Source organism: Carcharodon carcharias, chromosome 16 (assembly GCF_017639515.1).
Source record: "Carcharodon carcharias isolate sCarCar2 chromosome 16, sCarCar2.pri, whole genome shotgun sequence".
NCBI classification, from domain to species: Eukaryota; Metazoa; Chordata; class Chondrichthyes; order Lamniformes; family Lamnidae; genus Carcharodon; species Carcharodon carcharias.
The window spans coordinates 11,335,328-11,354,968 of record NC_054482.1 but is presented as its reverse complement, the minus strand read 5'-3'; the positions used below and the strand labels follow the sequence as shown (position 1 = coordinate 11,354,968).

Here is a 19,641-nt window from a genome sequence, read left to right as displayed (position 1 = left end):
ACAGAAGAAAGCATCAGCCAGGGTAAAACAGTGGAACCACCTTGTTCTTCATATAATAGTGATGCATCTTTCATAAAGGCTCCCGACCCCCAGGTGCCATATAGGCCTTAATTGGCCTGCCCACGTAAAATAGTGGCACGGCCCCGATCGGGGGTGCCAATTGGGTTTGCGCCTGACCCTGCACAAACCCCCCATCGGGGGAAAATTTCTGCCCACTGAGTTACTTTTGAGCGTCTGATCAAGAAAGAGATCTATGTATTATAATTGTTGAGAAACCTCTGTAAAGAGCCAAACCCTATAAAAGATTGAAAAGAGCAAGAGGAGGAAAAAAAACAAATCTAGAAATAATGGTTAGGCAATTTAAAACAGATTAGAATGTAAGAAGAGAAGACTCAGAGAAGATAGAGTTTAATGATGCTAGCACACTCCATGTAGTTCTTCTCTTGTCCAACACTTTCGCTGGCAATCCTATTCTCTCTATCATCCAAAACATGGCCTTGTTTATGAAGTTATGTAAGATATTGGGCTGCAGGGTAAACATGAACCATTTGACCGAAGAAGTACATTGAAAATAACAGGTTATCCCTGTAACCTCATCATGTTGCCGATTGACAAACAAATCACACTGGGATTATATCTCAGGCTGCCAAACTACAAATCAAATCTACAGAGGAGTAAAAATGAATAGAAGAGGCGCAAACCAGGCAAGTTTGTGTTATACCTCGCGTAATTGTTTTCTTTAAAAATAATTAGGCCACAAAATTGAGCTCCTTAGCAAGGTACCGGTGCCATTTTGAGAAAAAAATGGTGTTTGTACCACACACACTTCTAGCGCAAGTAACTTGCCAACTTGGAGAAAACGTTAGCATGAGTGTTGGGAGCATGTGCCAGAGTATGCAGAGTAGGCAGATCGTGACTTCAGTCAGTCTGTAATGCTGATTTGACTCCAGTGCTGCTATTTTCAACCTCGCCATTTCAGCTAATGCCGTGTCTTCGACACACTCATGCATTCAGCAGCATAAAGGACACCTCACCTTTGCTTTTTTTTCAATTTGTTCACAGGATGTGGGCACCACTGGCTGAGCCAGCATTTACTGGCCATCCCTAATTGCCCTTGTTCAGAAAGCATCTAAGAGTCAACCACATTATTGAGGATCTGGAGTCACATGCGGGCCAGACCAGGTAAGGACCACAAATTTCCTTCCCTAAAGGACATTAGTGAACCCAGCCACAGCCATTCCAGGGTGCCCTGCCATGATTTAAAGTCAATCACGCCCCTACTTGGTCAACGTCAGGGTTCCTGGGTCCGGCAGGGTGGATATCCCGCATCTGAGAGCTGCCGGCCAATCAGAGGGGGGCGGCTCTTGTCGCCAACAGGTCCTTCCATTGGGCACAGCATGGCTGGGCAGGAGGGTGTTTTGCTGTGTGGTAGGGGTTTGGATGGGCTTTTGGGGATCGTTTAGTCTCCCAAAAGTATGCCGCTCGGGTATGTAGTCTCTTCAACCTTAACTGTTTATTACTGAAAGTATTTACACATTTGGACCTCCACACGAGGTTAGAACTCCTCTCACTTCCAGATCACTCTTACCTCGCAGTCACGTGATCTGACATCATTATTACATCAGCATCATGTATGCTCCTGATGTTAACCCTTTCCTTTACAGAGAGAACACCACGCTTCCATGGCTGCTGGCAGGTCTGCCAGAGCTTTAAGTGGTGCTAACATCACATGAACTTGGGTCCCTTATTGAGATGTGCAACCACTCAGCACTGGGCTTGCACACCACTCATCATTTAAACTAGCAGGCAGCAAGTTTAGGCACTGCCTGTAATACTCTGAGCAGGCAGTTATTTGTGCACCTCCGCACCCCGATTTTTAGCCTGCAAGGTCTAGGTGCCTTTGTCGGGTTTCTGCTGTACCTTAACTAACTTGCATCCTTATTGAAACACTTGAACATGAAATAATGAATTGGGAAAAGGCTCCACTATTTATCTTTCTGCCAGGCAGGGCTCTGAACAATGCCCTGGTAATTAACACCAACCCCTTGGCTGAAAAAGCTGCTGCAGCAGATTCTCACCTATGATATAACAGCAGACCCAAACAATTAATTATATTTCTTTTTCATAGCTTGTTAATCAGTTTTTAAACATTTACATCTTTTGCAGCAAAGTCATCGTGAAAAGCAACTTGTTAGTCCTCTAGCTTTTAATAAATTAATTGCCAGACCAAACAGGCACTTGCAGCACACTGCACAGTGGTATAAGGCAAGAAAGCTGTCGCTTCCCATGTCTTTACTCTTGTCATGTAATGTTTCTTCCAATATAACAGAGACATCAGAGAAAATTAACTCAAGTTATTCTATTTACATAGTTAAACGGCATCGGTTTTGGTGGTTCTGGTCTAGATAAGCTGTGGATTCCATTTGGGTTGGCTGCTCCCAGTCACGCAGTAATCAACTGAAAGTGAACATATTACAAAACAAGCTTCTATAAAATATTAAAAATATAGGCCTGGATTTTCCAGTCCCAACAGTGGCGGGTGTAATGGCGAGCAGTGGGGGGGACAATGTGGGAGCATGAAATGATGCCCATCATGGCGGGTCACCATTCCTGCCAGGGGCCGGCATGAAGCCATTCTGCATCCCATTAATGGGATGCAGATGAAGCACTGACTGGAATTGTACCCTCCGCCAGTGGGATATCACAACGGTCTGGAACATGTCTGGACCAACATGGCATGGACATGTCGGGACTCACCCTAAACAGGCCTGGGGCAGCTTGCAGAGAGTGAAAGATAGAGGTCTCCATCAATGATGGACCTGGAACATTACGTGCAGTAGTAGGTAGGTGTATCATCAACCACGTGGATCTTCATGCTGTAGCAGTTCCAGGATGTGGATCTTCATGCTGCAGGGGCTGTATGAGGTACTGTTGGGTGGCGATGCTCTGTGCTGGGGGAGCGATTGGATGGTGAGGAGGGAAATGAAGAGGTGGGGCAGGTCTAAAGGAGGTGGAGGAGGTTGGAAGTGGTAGGGGGAAGAGAGATGCTGCAGGGGTCATGGAACGTGTGAGGTGGTATGGAGCGGGTGGGTTTGAAGGACTGGTGGAGTGTGGGCAGGATGTGCAGGTGTGAACGGGCATGGGGGGGAAGAGGCGTAAAGGAGTTCAGAGGGGTCCACGGTGTCAACTGATAAGCCCTGGGGGGCATATTGATGGAATTGTTGACAGGAAGGAATGGTGAGGGTTAAAGGGATAGTGGGACCTGGTAGGGTGGGAGGGTGAGGGTCACTGAGGGTTGTTGGATGGGACCCTAAAGTCCCCGCAGGATGAGGCGGGGCACACCTGTTGTCACAGGGGTAAGCTTCTCGGGAAGATCGGGGACATGGACATTCATCTGCATGGGACAGAGGGTGATAGGAGAGGGTTGTAGGGTGAGGTCTAAGGTCACATCAGGAGGGTCAATGGTTATGAGGGGGAGGTTGTAGGTCACGGGGGAGGTTAAAAGGTGTTGGACTCACCTGAAAAGTTACACACACCACACCGATTACAATTATCTAGAGCCTTGAAGTGGAAATTTCGAGATGCCAAATGGGAATTGGGTCAGCAAGGGTTGGACGGAGTGGCGGGTCAGCTCAACTGGACAACTGAAGGGAACCCCATCATGTAGTACTGACAATGCTAAGTCATTTGAATAGATGAGAATGTGAAGGGCAAAGGCTCAGCGTGCACAGGAGACTTCTTGCATATGACTCGCAAGGGACCTGGGAAAGACCCTTGCCTCCCTGCACATTTGGGGGACATAGACCCAGCCTGGGGTGCGCCCCTGAAGATGGTGGGGGGGTGGTGTTGTGGTGGGGAGCGCATAGGCATAATGACTACGAATTGCAATTAAAACGCATCAGACCTCATTAAAGTGCAAGCATAGTCTATTTACATAAGTATAAGAACATTAACAATCATAGTGCACCCATGCAACCACATGTGAAATCATAACTTCTTAATCTCTCATTCTCTACCACTTCTTCTAGGTGCTCCCCTGACATCTGCAGCAGGGGTGCAGGCAGCCTGTTGACCAGTTTGCCCTGTTGCTTTGGATGACCTTGGCGAGCATCCTCTGAAGACCCGAGGCCTGCAGGGCCCCGGCTTACTTTGGCTGTCCTGCTGTGGGGCAACTGCTCCCTCTGTGTTCATAGAGGATGAAGCTGAAAGGGTCACAGGCAAGGGCGATTCCGAAAGGCAGGACACTCGCTGAGAGTCCTGAGTGGAGGTCCTAGGAGTGTCCAACAGCCTCTCCTCCTCCCTTTGGGTGCCCGGAGGCCCCTGCCCCACTCCTTGAGCAGAAGGGGCACCTGAAGGAAGATCAAGGTGCCCCACCCACTCTCGTGTAGCCACAGGAAGATCTTACCCATGGCTACAGCGATAGATTGCAGGTCTACGCGCATCTCTGACAGAAACTTGGCATTTTGCTGGACAAGGTTCTCCATGGTGTTCGCCATCCTCGCCATGGAGATCTCCATGCATGCACAGGTCGGAACCACTTCATCAGAAAGCAGGCAGACGGACTTCTCCACCTCACATGCCACTCTGTTGATACCTCTGCCTGATATACCCCCACCTCTCGCAGCATCTCCAACATCTTGTGCAGGACCAATCCCAGAGACTCGTCATCCGACTTGGACATCACAATTGCCTCTTCCTGAGCAGTCCTCTGCACGCTGGTGAGCTTGGCTGACCCTGTCTCCTGCTGTTGGCACGTGTCTGTGTGGTGACCACCAGATTGTGAGACCCTGCCTGAATTAGATCTGGTACCCACCGAGGTGTGTGTCTCTGGGCTGGTGGAGGGTGCAAGTAACCTCTGTGATGGTTATACAGGTGCACTTTCTTCCTCCTCCCAATGTCTTCGGTCCTCTGTGGGCTAGACGGGGCTTTTACTTCTAGCCTTCCCCTCTTCCTGCTGGCACCTGTAGGTGAAAGAGAAGAGAGTGAGTTACTGCATGAGTTGCCTCCAACATGTGCATGACTATTAACTTCCTATGTGACTACATTATGCATGGATCCTTACTGGATGAAGGCTGCCTGCCAACCTCTCCATCTGCACAGGCTCGGTTCGGTTCCTCTCTTGCCAGCTTGGCTGCCTGCTCCTCGAGCTGTGTAAGGTTCCTCAGTTCAGGCAGCCCCCTCCCATCTTCTCTCTCTCTTTCCTGTTGTGCCATAACTTTTCCTGCACAAAGAGAAGTGAAGGGTTGAGAGTTGGGTTTCAGATATCTTTCTCATGCTTCAACTCTTACAAATAACCCACTGGATTGTGTGCCATGTGATTGCTGCACTGCAGGTTGTCCAGAAGGATTCTGGGGCAGCACCCTCCAAAGCGTTGAGCCCACGCAGATACAAGAATAAGGCACGCAGAGGCATCTCATTAGCTGTGTGTGCTGGTGCCCTCAATGCATAACACCCTTCCCCCACACTCCCCACTCCCCCAGCCCCAGACAACATCTGAGCTCTCTGTGTGGAAGGGTCAGGGACTTGCAGTGGCCTCTCTACCTACAGACTAGATGGTCTTCAGTAGGGCAATGAGGCATCATCTTATCACGTTGAGTAGCTCTTTTATGCATGGGCTACACAGATGGTGCCCTTGCCACTGAGGCCCATGTCCCCTCTACCATTCAGTGAAGTGAGTGTGAGGGTTCATTTACCCTGGTGGCGCAATTGAGATCATTCATCTGTTTCTAGCACTGCAGGGCAGTCCTCCAGTGGAGGCCATGGGCACTGAGCACCTTGGAGGCTCCCTCCCATGCAGGGTTGGTCACACAGCTCGGCCTCCTCCTTCCATCCTCTGGGTACAGGACATCCCCTCCTGGCCTCCACTGCATTGAGCAGCACATTGAGGGAGACTTCACTAAATCTGAGGGCCAGAGCTCCCTGGAATGATCAAGACATCTCCTTCCACAGTGGGTTCGCGACAAAGAAGTTGATGTGCAGGCGCCTTTTAAATATGACGTTCGGATATGATGGCGGGGTGCATGTCATCCAGTCCACCCTCCTGCACAATACATCGGGAAACCCCCGACTGCATAATTAATGAGCCCAGTGTCATGTAATATGGTGCAAATTCCCATCAGCCTCCTTGTCAGGAAGCATTCCCAGTTCCCGCTCCCGCCACGGGTCTTAGGCACAGATTGTAAAATTCCAGCCATAGAATCTTTTATGTCAGATTTCTGATCCAAGCTCCATAATTCTGATCTTGGGAAAGATTGAGATGGTTAGGAGATTGCACTGAGGCTTCATTTCAATGTGCGAAGATGCAGTAAAGAGTCAAAACAATGTAGGGGAACTTCATGTGATCAGGAAAGTTTATAGCAGCTCTAATGAAGAAAACAAATTATGTTTTGGGTTGCATTAGCAAAGAGGTAGAGTACAAATCAAAGAGGTAGGTAGAATTGTTGTTGTATAAGTGATTGGTCAGACACCATATGAAGGACAACATACTATTCAGGGCCAGGATAGTTTTGTCCCTGGGAAGGTACAAAGCTAAGCATCCAAAGTGATTCAAGGATCAAAGATCTAAGCTGTGAGAAAAAGTTGAGAGTTGTGTTTCTTTTGGGAAAGGAGAGCTAACTAGTTTTTACAACATTGATCCTGGCCAATTGTTGACTGCAATGAAGTATTTAAATGGCAGGGAACACAGGCAAAAATTACATGGAAGGAAGGACATCACAACTGAGCCACCACACACATGCAAAACGCTTTCTAGCAGTTGTCATTAGAACGCCATCAGGGGCTGGAACCTTTGCTGATTCTTCTTTGTCTCCTGATTGTAATCCCCTACTGCTCCCCAAACTCATATCAACTAACAGTACTGACCAGTACCTGGTATTTTGCCAGTTTTCTATTGTCAATACCACACTGTTTAGAGTATTTTATCCCGGAGCTATTAGGACAGCAAGTAAACTCTGTTTATTTAGTTACACATTCAGACAGCCATGGGTTCAATCTAGCTCATTGTGTGGTGTATTCCTTGAATCTAGCAGGCATCCTGTAAACCTTACCCTTGTCTCGAGTTCTCCACCGCAGGCAGTTGTGCAAGATGACCATGTGGACTGTGCAAGTTCCCTTCAATGGAAGGGCAATCAGAGGATGAACTTCGTGTAAGATGCGGAGATGACAAAACAGGTGCTGCTGGCCCACTGTGGCTGGTGGGAGAGCAACTGTACATCCCTAAATGAACGAAACAAAAATGTATCAACTTATTAAATCAAAATAAGAATTATTTCTGCTCCTTGTTTTTTGCTTCACAAATGGGAGTTAATTTTAACTTAATTAGCCCACGATAAAAAGTAAAATTAGGTGTAATGCATTCTATCAGTTTCCAGAATTTTTAAAAGGGTTTTTAAAATTATCCTTAAATATAAGACTCAATTTCATATTATAATCTCAAAGGAAAGCCTACAGGGGGAGTACCTTGAGTTTTTATTTGTTTTGACAGACATGGCTCTGTTGGTAACATTTTCACCTCTGTGTCACAAGGGTCAAGGTTCAAGTCCCACTCTAGGGCTGAGCACAAAAATCGATGCCCATACTCCAGTGCACTACTGAGGTTGTACTGCACTGTCTTTTAGGTAAGACAATAAACTGAGGCACTATCTGCTTGGGTGGATGTAAGATCTTGTGACACTCATTTTGAAGGAAAGCAAGGAAGTTATCCCTGGTGTCCTGGTCAACATTGATCCTTCAATCAACATCACAAAAACAGATTATCTGGACATTATTGTGCATAAAACAAATAAAAATTGAAGAGATAAGGCACTTACAAATGAGCTACTGGCTTTAAAAACGATACAGAAAGCAATTAACTTCTACTTGATCTGAGAATTTGCAGAAATTATACTTTTGGCTTTAACCTAAACCCAGCTCCTTCTCAGCAGTAGAAGACATTCCTAGTTACATGGCAAAATGCTCCTGCCCTGATAAACTAAATGTTTCTTCTGTCAGCAACACCACAGGAGATTTGCTAGGTGATATTAATATATTGAATATATTTAACAACAAATTTTGCACTCCTTTCATGATTATGTCCAGCCACCCCAGGATGTCATTGGCGAGGAAGAGGGTCTTGCCTAGCATCATTTTAGTAATTTAATGAGGATCACAGCTTAAGAGCAACCTGGAAGCTAGACTAGAGCCTGACCCTGAAAAATATGCCACCAGCAAAATATAGTATACACACAAGCAACAGCTTGTTTTACTGGAGTGACCAGTTCCAAGTACCTCAGGTTCCAAATACCTCAGACTCCACTGAAATCACAACCTAGTTGCAAAGGAGTCGATTTAGCTGACATAACCATAGTGATTTACCACCAGGGAGATCTCACATGAAGATTAGCTTCTCCATTAAGGTACTTGACACTTTCTTTATAATCACCCTGTGAGAAATATCAGAACAGGACTCAATATTGTGTAGCGGAAGAAAAAGCAAGAGGCAAAGTGTGATTGTGACAGAGATTAACACATGACTTTGCTGTGTTTACATGTCTTGTAGATTATAGCACACTGCACAATGCAAACGCTGAAAAATTTCAAACAGTTTCCTACAAGAGTTTATCCAGATCTCTCCCTCTTTTCAGCTAATGTAGCAGAAAATCACACTAAGATTTATTTTTTTAATAGACAATAGTGAGTACTTTGAACAAAAAGTGTTCTCCCTAGACTTTCCTTCAGCTTTAGCCTTATATACAGTTAGCTGCTTTACTATCATAAATACCAGGATCAATTTTCATTGACTCATCCAAAGGGATAATGTGCTACTAAGCGTTGAAACTCTTATTAATATTTTTTGACTGTGTTATGCAACCTTAAGAACATTTCTATATGCGTAAATATTTAACATCACTGTACTACACTTGAATCATCAATCAAGATTATAACTGGTTCACTGTTTGGCCCCATTTGTTAAAAAAAAACTGGCTAACATTATGCCTGTGATTATCACCATGGTACCTGCCAAGTTCGGAAAGCAAGTGGAGCGGGGTCCAGAAAGTGCATTGGAGACATACTGGCACCAAAAATGAAGCCACATTAGCTGAAAAGAGGGGGAGATCTTGGTAAACTCTTGTAGTAAACTGTTTGAAATTTTTGAGGTTTCCATTGTGCACTGTGTTGTAATTCTACAAGACATGTAAACACAGCAAAGTCATGTGTTAATCTCCATCACAATCACACTTTGCCTCTTGCTTTTTCTTCCGCTACATAATATTGAGACCTGTTCTGATGTTTCTCACAGGGTGACATTTTTGTAAATAATATTTACTTTTTTTTCTTTGCTCTACTAGTTGCATTCCTACAAATCTCCAGGTTATTATAAACAATGTCCAATGTGAGCTCCCTGACAGCTCAGTTGATAAAGCGCATTGACTGTTCTTTCTCAGGAGCTCAAACTCCTTATCCCCCTCTGTCTCCCTTCTTCCAACAATCTACAGTCTTTAAAAACTCAAAAGCGTGGTGTCATCTAATAACAACTTCCTGATTTAGCTCATTTTTCAACCTTGATAATATCCTGCATCTGCAATCAACAACAGGTAACATTCTTTATGCACAGGACATCTCAAAGGGAAGCTACCAGATACAAGGAAAAGGGCTAAAGCCAAAATTAGGATGAGGAGAAGGTGGGCAGAGGCTGTCAAAGGATAGGATTTTGTGGTTGCTAAAAAAAGAGACGTTGATGTCAGAAGATATAATAATTCTCATAATATTATTGGAATTTATTTTTAAAGTAGAGTAATAGTGGAGTCTATGCCTGCGCACGTGTGTGTGTGTGTGTGTGTGTGGGACTTAATTGAATTAAAGGCAGCTGGTCTGAAGGCTTTGATGTATCAGAAGATAATCCAGGTTTGAAATGTTAATTAGGTGAACATGGGTGAAGTTTTAGAATGTGAGATGTAAAGGGAACATTTACGTTTTTAAATAAACCAGGCTTGCTTGAATTCAAAAGAGGGAGGGAACTGTTTCAGCTAACCAGGAGAAGTTAAGAAACAATGGGCTGAATTTTCCCCCCATCGGGGGGGGGGGGGAGGCGGGGGGGGGGGGATAGTTGATGAGCGGGCACGCTTCCGATCGGCACCACCAATCGGAGGCGTGGTGCCATTTTACGTGGGCAGGCCAATTAAAGCCCACCCAGCATGACATCTGCACGGAAGCGCTATGCACTCCCTGTGCGCGGGGGAAGGAATGCCTAAACTCGATAGTGCGCTCTTTCGCGCATACACATGAAAGACCGCATTCATCTCCCTGAAGCTAAGTGCTGCCTCAGGGAGATTGTCTCTACTTTCAAAAGTATTAAAAATAGAAAAAAAATTCCCTTACATGTCCCCTCATGTGACAATGTCACATGAATTGGGACATGTTCATAAATTCTAAATAAAAGTTTATTAAAATTTGTAAAACCCTACATGAAACCTCATCCCGCCTGCAGATGAGGTTTCATGATTTTTCTACTTCCCGCCGGGGCTCCTGGCCTGCCCTCCAACCTTAAGGTTGGACGGGCAGGTCCACTAATTACTTTAATTGCTCTGTCAATGGCCTCAATTGGCTGATTTTGCTGCGCCCCCGCCTTCCTAAAAATTTAAATGGGGCGCAGTGACATCGGGAGTTCTACCCGACGTCATCACGTGTCATTTTACGCATCGGCGAGTGGGCCCCACCCCCACTAACTGACGGTAAAATCCAGCCCAGTGTGTTTATTTCCCCCAAAGATTACTGGTAAAATTGATACTATGATAGATTTTATTTTTAGAGAGGTAAAGTCCAAAGACATAGTGAAACAATGGGAATTTGCATTCAAAGGGGAAATCTGTATAAAGAAGATGAGGTTGTGTGTAGGAAAGAAAGAATTCTAAGATCTAACAAGTGTGAAATGCCTCCAGCATCTAAGCCTCAAGCTGCTGTCTACAAGCAACTGAAGTTAAGAAAACTCACTTTGAATTCAACTGTTCAGGGTATCATGTTACTTTGCCTGGGTCTTTTAAATCTATGTTGTTTTACTGTTGCCTTAACGGAGGTGTAACTGGGAGGTGGATTAACTAGGGGAGCTAGGAGTTATCGTAGTGGTAACTTGTAAACCTATGTATGTGCTTAAAATCATTTTTTCTATTTAATAAAGGTTTAATTCAGTTTTGTAAGAAACCTATAAGACTCGATAGTCTTATTACTACTGAATTCAAAGCCTGCATCTCGAAATAAGTGCAATTGCAAACAGTTGTGACAGCTGCTTCAAGTTTCCCTCTCGGATTTGAGCAGCTCAGCATTTACCATCGGCTGTGCCATAATGAAGTTGAGGGCTCTTTGCGGGATATATTTGATATTCCTTGATTGCGTTGGAGTTGGTGAATCTTAAGGTTATGAGTACAAAAAGCACTTAGAATTCAGGAGTTGGTGTGAGACTTTTTTTGAAGTGGTGAGACTGCAATATGGCTTTGGCAGTTGCTAAGACTTGTCTGGGAGTTGAAGTTTACAAAAGGTAAATAAAATTAAGTTAATGGAATTGGCAGATAAGTTACAGTTGGGATTACCTGCACGGATGAGGAAATCAGGTATAATTGAAGGTATAGCATAGCATTTGAAATTGGAAGGAATACCTGAGAGACCGAGTTCGCCAAGGGGTGGTTCATTGGAATGGGCTCAAATTCAGTTGCAAATGAAAAAATGTGAACTAGAGGCAGCAGAAAAATAAAAAGTCCAGAAAGAGAAAAAGAAAGGGCATCTCAAAGGGAACAAGCAGAAAGGCAGGAGAGAGAAAGAAAACAGGAACGGGAAATAGAAATGGCGAGGTTGGAAAAGGAGGAGAAAGAAAAGAATAAGAGAGGGAATTCCAGCCTAAAATGCTGGCAGTTAAAAAAGAAAGACCAGAAGATGATGAAGGACTTATTTCCAGACCAGAACCCAGTGGGGAGATGTTTAAATTTGCACAAGCTCTTCCAAAGTTTGAGGAAAGGGATGTTGAAGCATTCTTTATTTCATATGAGAAGGTAGCTAAACAGATTAAATGGCCACAGGGAAACTGGGCATTGTTGTTACAATCCAAGTTGGTGGGTAGAGCACATGAGGTTTATGATTCACTGTCAAAAGAAATGTCACTGAACTATGATGTGGTAAAAAAAGGTTATTCTGAGTGCATATGAATTGGTTCCTAAGGCATACAGGCAGAAATTTAGGAATATGAAATAACAGCCTGGGCAAACTTATATTGAGTTTGAGGGAGTGAATCAAAGTAATTTTGACCAATAGATACAGGCATTAAAGATAATGACAATATATGCAGAGCTTTGAGAGGTAATTCCTTTGGAAGAATTTAAAGATTCAATTTCTTCGGTAGTGAAAACTCATGTGGAGGAACAGAGGGTTGAAACGGTAAGACAAGTAGTGGCGATTGCTGATGATTATAAGTTTGTTCATAGAGCTAAACCTTTTTTTGTCACCCTTTTAAATCAGAGAAGGATAGAAAGTGGGAAGGTGAAAGAAAGGTGGGTAGTCAGGGAAGAGAAGGAGGTAGGTGGAAATTCCCAGGAAGCTTTTTCTCAGAATAAAAACGAAGGTGCTGAGGGTAGAAGTGACATTCGAAAATTGAGGTGTTTTCATTGTAATAAAGTTGGACACACAAAGTCAGTGTGTTGGAAATTTCAAGGAAAATCTGTTAGGGGTGCAGAAAAATACTGGAAGTAAAAGTACTGTGGGTTCTGAGGTTCAGACACAGGAAAAACCAGTGGTTTGTGTACAGGAAGAATCAGTGATAGGTAAAGAAATGGGAATGTGTTCACAATTTACCCAAGAGAATTCTGAGGAGCAGGTTGCAGAAATGTTTAAAGGTTTTGTATGTGAAGGAAATGTCTTTCCATGTGTACAGGGTGGAGTAGGTAAAGGTGTCAAAATTTTAAGAGACACAGGGGCTGGTCAATTCTTAATGTTGTGGGATAGTGGCATTTGTTGTTCAGACGGAGTATTTCAGAAGAAAATGTTAAAAGTGGGGTTCATGGAGACGCTAAACCTACTCCATTATGGAAGGTAAATTTAAAGAGTAACTGGGAAACAGATGAGTTGATTGTTGGAGTAGTGGGAAAATTGCCCATTGCAGGGGTTCAATTTATTTTGGGTAATGATATAGCTGGGTCCCAAATGTGAGTGATGCCAATGGTAGTTGAGCAGCCTGTAGAAGTGTTTTCAACAGAAGTATTGCAGAGAGAGCATCCTGAATTGTTTCCATTTATGTAATAACAAGATCACAGGTTCATAGTTTAAAACAAGAAGAACAGGAAGTTCAAAGGCAGAGAGGAGGTGTGGAAGTCCAATTAGCTGGCAATGTAATTGATGACATTGTTTAGGAAGAAAGACTGGAAGACAATGCAGCTGAAGTGTTTAACTCAAGACATTTAGTGGAGTTACAGCAAAAGGTCTTGCAAATAAGACAGTTACATTAGACAGCTTAATCATAACAGAGGCAAAATGTATTCCAGAATTTTATTACCTTAAAGGTAATGTTTTAATGAGAAAATGGAGGCCTTATCGCATTTCAGCAAATGAAAGCTGAAGCAGGGTGCATCAGATTGTAATACCATTTGGATTTAGAAATGAGGTTCTGACGATTGCTCATGAAATTCCAAGGGGGGAACATTTATGAATTAGAAAGACACAGGTGAAAATACAAAAATGTTTTTATTGAACTGGATTACATAGGGATGGAGTCAAATTCTGTAGAACATGTCACATGTCAGGTGATAGGGAAACCACAAGCAGTGATTAAGCTGGCATCTTTAATTTCCATTCCAGCATTTGAAGAACCTTTTACTAGAGTCATGATTGATTGTGTAGGACCCCTCCCTAAGACTAAAAGTGGAAATCAGTACTTACTGACAATAATGGATGTGTCTACCAAGTTTCCTGAAGCAATACCTTTGAGAAATATTACAACAAAGAAAATTGTGGAAGAGTTAACTAAATTTTTTACAAGATATGGTTTACCTAAAGAAATACAATCAAATCAGGGTTCAAATTTCATGTCACAGCTGTTTAAGTAAGTAATGAACAGTTTGGGGATAAAATAATTTAAGTCAACAGCTTACCATCCTGAGTCACAAGGGGCTTTGGAAAGATGGCATCAAACTCTAAAAACTATGATGAGGGCATATAGTCAGGATTATTGCGATGGGAGAATTCCACTCTTGTTATTTGCTATTAGGGATGCTCCTCATGCATCAACTGGTTTTAGTACTTTTGAACTAGTTTCTGGTCATGAGGCGAGAGGACCACTGAAATTGATTCATGAGAAACTGGTGGGTCAAAATTCATAAACTACTCTCCTGGATTATGTACCAAATTTCAGAGAAAGGTTGGATAGAGCATGTGAGTTGGCTAGAACATTTAAAAATATCACAGCAAGTGGTGAAAGTGAAAGTTGATAGGAAAGCTACAGCCCATAGTTTTGTTCCTGGGGAGAAAATGCTTGTGCTATTACCAGTACTGGGTGACTCGTTAAAGGCAAGGTTTACTGGGCCTTACAGGATTGAAAAGAAATTGAGTGAAATAAATTATTTAATAAATACTCCAGATGGAAGAAAGAAGCAGAGGGTATGTTATGTAAATATGTTTACGAAGTACTTTAACAGGAATGAGGACCAAAGGGAGGTGTTAGTGGTGGTAGATAATGAGAAAGAGGTAGAAATGCAGGATTCTGAAATTGATTTTCCTCTAATAAAATTTGATAATGAGGGGGGTACTTGAAACTTTAAACATAAAACTGAGTTACCTTCCAGACAAATGTCAAAGTGATTTGGGGAAGCTATTGCGGTCACACAAAGTTATTTGTGGAAATAAGCTGAGGAGGACAAATTTAGCTACATATGATGTATGTGCAAAAGTTTCATCTTCGATCAGGCAACATCCTTATAGATTAAATACGGCAACATTTATCATAAGTACAAAAAGAAATTGAATTCATGCCCTAATGTGATATCATTGAGTCTAGTTGCAGTAATTGGAGTTTGCCTATTGTGCTGGTACCGAAACCGGATGGAACACAAAGGCTATGCGTAGACTATCGAAAGGTGAATGCAGTGACAGAAGTGGATTTTTATCCTATACCATAATTAGAAGATTGTATTGAGAAAGTGAGACAATTAAAATGTATCACAAAGATTGACTTGCTAAGAGGATATTGGCAGTCCAATTTTCAGAGAGAGCAAAGGAAATATTGGCTCTTGTGATGCCAGATGGACTATATCAGTTTAAAGTCATGTCATTTCTTTTGAAAAATGCACCTGCAACATTTCAAAGACTGACTTACAAAGTAATTGCAGGTCTGAGCAATTGTGTTGTTTATATTTACGACTTGATAGTTTTCAGTCACACATGGGAGGAGCATTTATAACATATGGAAGAATGATTTACTCAATTACAAGAAGCTAATTTGGTGATGAACTTGGCTAAAAGTGAATTTGCAAAAGCGCAAGTCACGTATCTAGGCCATACCACTGGACATGGTAAGGTGGCTCCAAGAGATATGAAAGTCAAGGCTATTGCGGATTTCCCTGTGCCTACAAGAAGACAAAAGGTTTTGAGATTTCTGGGCATGAGTGGGTTTTATCAGAAAATTGTACCAAATTTTAGTAGTGTGGTTGGTCCGTTGACTGAACTATTAAAAAAAGGACAAGAAATATCAGAAGGCACTTGACAGTTTGAAAACTACATTACCTACGATACCAGTTTTGGCAGTACCCAATTACGCCAAGCAATTTAAGTTGGCCATTGATGCAAGCAATACAGGCATTGGGGTCATACAGTAAAGGATGACGACACTGGAATTGAGAAACCAATAGGGTATTTTTCACGGAAATTGAACGTACAACAGAAAAGATATTCAATGATCGAAAGGGGGACTCTGGGGTTGGTGTTACCATTGCAGCATTCTGAAATTTACATTGCAAACAATTCGTCAGAAACAATTGTTTATACAGACCACAAATACTTTAAAGTTTCTGGACAAATTTTTAGACAGAAGGGCGAGGCTATTCAGATGGAGTTTATTACTGCAACCATTTAACCTACAGATTATACATGTGGTGAGACAAGAAATTCTGATCGCAAATGCATTATCAAAGGTTTGAAGCTTAGAGGGAAATTTGGACATTTGAAACCTGGACACTGGACTGGAATGATTTCTGTTGATACCAAGGATTTGTATCTACATTGTTAGGTTAATGCATGCATCTGGTAATGTAATCATGTAATAGGTATAGGAGGTAATGTAAGATGGATTCAGAAAATGAAGACGTCTTTTTAAATTATGACGTTTCATTTTTTAATAAGGGGGCATATCAGGAAGATATAATAATTTTCATAATGTTATTGGAATTTATTGTAAAGTAGGGTAATGGTGTCTATGTGCATGTGTGTGGGACTTAATTGAATTAAAGGCAGCTGGTCTGAAGGCTTTGATGTATCAGAAGATATGCTAGGTGTGAAATGTTAATTAGGTAAACATGGGTGAAGTTTTCGAATGTGAGGTGTAAAGAGAACATTTTCATTTTTAAATAAACCAGACTAGCTTGAATTCAAAAGAGGGGGTGAAATGGTTCAGCTAGCCAGGAGAAGTTAAAAAACAGTGTATATATTTTTCTTAAAGATTGGTACTATGATAGATTTTATTATTAGAGAGGTAAAGCCCAAAGACATAGGGCAGAATTTTCCATTCAGTGTGCAGGCAGGTGTCCAACATGTCAGAACGCTAAATGATGCGCGAAGGCTTCGGGTGTGCGCCAAGCGGCCTTTAACGTTTTTAGGAAACCTCATCCACGAGCGGGATGAGGTTTCCTAAAGTTTTTACAAATTAAATAAAAACTTTTTTTGAAAAATAAAAACATGTCCTGTCTCATTTGACAGTCACATGAGGGGACATGTTTCATTAAATTTTTATTACATTTATTTATTTTTTTTAAAAAGCACTTCAATCTCCCTGATGCAGCTCCGTGCCTCAGCGAGATTGAAGCGTTCATTCGCGCACATGTGCGAAAGAGCGCTGGTCCCGACTCTCCCTCCTCCCCCAACCCGCACAGCTAGCACTCAGCGCTGCCGTTCACAATCCACATTGGGCAGCCTTAATTAACCCGCCCGCGTGAAATTGCAGTGCGGAGCTGATCACAGGCCATAGTGAAACGATGGGAATTTGAATTCAAAGGGGAATCTGTATAAGGGAGATGAGGTTGTGTGTAGGAAAGAAGGCATTCTAAGATTTAACAAGTGTGAAAAGCCTCCAGCATCTAAGCCTCAAGCTGCTGTCTACAAGGAACTGAAGTTAAGAAAACTCCCTTTGAATTCAACTGTTCAGGGTATCATGTTATTTTGCCTGGGTCTTTTAAATCTATGTTGTTTTAATATTGCCTTAATGGGGGTGTAACTGGGAGGTGGATTAACTAGGGGATTTGGGGTTACCATAGTAGTAATTTGTAAACCTATGTATGTGCTTAAAATCATTTTTTTCTATTTAATAAAGGTTTAATTTAGTTTTGTAAGAAACCTGTAAGACTCAATAGTCTTATTACTGCTGAATTCAAAGCCTGCATCTCGAATTATATACAAATTACGAAACAGTTGTGGCAGTTGTTTCAAGCTTCCCTTTCAGATTTGAGCAGCTCAGCGTTTACCATCAGCTGTGCCATAACATCAAAGCTTTTTGCTTGCACACATCAGGACACTTAGCAAGAATACCAATATAAGGGGAAAACAACAATTTATACTGTATGAGAAGAGAGTGCTGATTGGTTGCCAAGTGGACTCTGATTGGTAGAGGCGTTGCCATGAAGAATGCACCAGTGATGGTGACTGACAGTTAACTGCCAAGCATTGTTGAAATTTAAACCAGGTTGCTTGACCCTGACTTGTCAAGGCATTGCCCTGAGAAATAAGTCAGCAAATGGCTGTCACTTATTTTGTTTAGCTGAAACAGGTGTAATGTGTGTACATGTTCCTTCTACCTGCAAAGAACGGGGCCCTGTATATTAATATATGTAGCTTTCAGTACATACAAATGTGCCTTCACTGGTCAGTATATGCATTGGGATTCTTACAGTTCCACACACGATAAAATTGGTCTTATCGGCAACCTTGTAAATAGGTCCCAAGCTATTTGCTCACCATGCAAGCTTGATGCTGAAATAGGGCGCATCAAAGGCATCCTGTGGGATAATGGCTACCCTGATCAGATCACTTTGCATTGTATATCACAGAAAATCATGAATAGGCATAAGGCCGTCATTTTCAGCCTTGAAAAGTGCCCAGTCTACCTCAGAATACCCTGGAAGGGCAAGGTAGCTCAAAAATTTGAGCAACAGGTGAAGACTGTTTAACACTGCTACTATGCAGTAGCAACACAAGTGGTTTTTGCCACAAACAGGATACTGCCGTCAAGCCAAAAAGTCATTCTGCCTATCACACAAATAAGTAATGTGGTATATTTGCTAAATAATCCTCAGTGTCCTAAGAATTACGCTGACAACCAATTTAAGATTGTAAGTTGGGCTCTCAGTGTGGTGCATTTGCGTGTACTGGAAGCTTCATATGTTAATACACAGCCCTGTTCTTTGCAGACAGAAAGAACATGTACACAAATTGCTTGGTTTAAACTTCAACAATGCTTGACAGTTAACTGTCAGTCACCATCACTGGTGTATTCTCCATGGCAATGCCTCTACTAATCAGAATTCACTTGGCAACCAATCAGCATTCTCTTCTCATACAGTATAAATTGTTGTTTTCCCCTTATATTGGTGTTCTTGTGAAGTGTCCTGATGAGTGCAAGATGAAAAGCTTAGACACATCTCTTTTTTTCAGCAATAACTGTTACGTACTATCAAATGATTTTGAGATTGTTCTTGAAAGTAGTCAGGGAGGTGAGAAGGTGAGAAATGGTAGTTCCAGAAAGCAGGAGTATAGTGGTTGTAAGACCACACTTCATCCAAGTTTCTCAATTTTTCAGAAACATCGTGGTAAACTTTATAATTTAGTTCAAAAACAGAATTACCTGGAAAAACTCAGCAGGTCTGGCAGCATCGGCGGAGAAGAAAAGAGTTGACGTTTCGAGTCCTCATGACCCTTCGACAGCAGTTTTTTTGTTTTTATAATTTAGTTTGTGTGTGAGGCTAATTTGTGTGATTTAGAAAGTTTTGTTTTGAAATAGTTGGAACATACCTGGGTATATCTCATGATTGACTGCCAAAGTTCTTCCAATTGTGTTGCTTGTTACATTGCGTGGTGAAGCCACTGGCTGAAGAGGCTGAATAGTCAGGCACTCGTTCATCATATCCGGTTCAAGTTCAGTGCCTGAACGCAGCTTCAAATTAAAGGGAAGAAAAAGTAGAAAAGAGTCTCATCAACAAATGTCAGAAGCCACGCTAGCAAATTATCATATAGTCTAAATATTTACAGGAATTGTCATCAAACAATGACTTGACTGTGGAAACATAACAACTCAATCATAATTAGTCACCAGGGCTTCTGAAACCGATCAGTGGGTCCACTGCATCACAAAGTGAAACCAGGCAGATACCAGTATTGATCTGGTTTTCGCTGGTTGCAAGTGAGCCGCCTGGGGAGATGTAATGTTGA

At 42.4% G+C, this 19,641-nt stretch overlaps 1 protein-coding gene across 1 annotated transcript in view; it reads right to left on the bottom strand.

Annotated features, from left to right (window-relative positions):
• The window catches only part of LOC121289381 (zinc finger protein GLIS3-like), a 256,480-nt gene that overhangs the window by 89,016 nt on the left and 147,823 nt on the right, over positions 1 to 19,641 (bottom strand). The window contains exons 5-6 of the mRNA XM_041208759.1: positions 19,225 to 19,366; positions 7,047 to 7,215 (exon numbers count right to left, since the gene is read on the bottom strand). Of these exons, the coding sequence (XP_041064693.1) occupies positions 7,047 to 7,215; positions 19,225 to 19,366 (311 nt within the window). The remainder of the gene's footprint in view (positions 1 to 7,046; positions 7,216 to 19,224; positions 19,367 to 19,641) is intronic.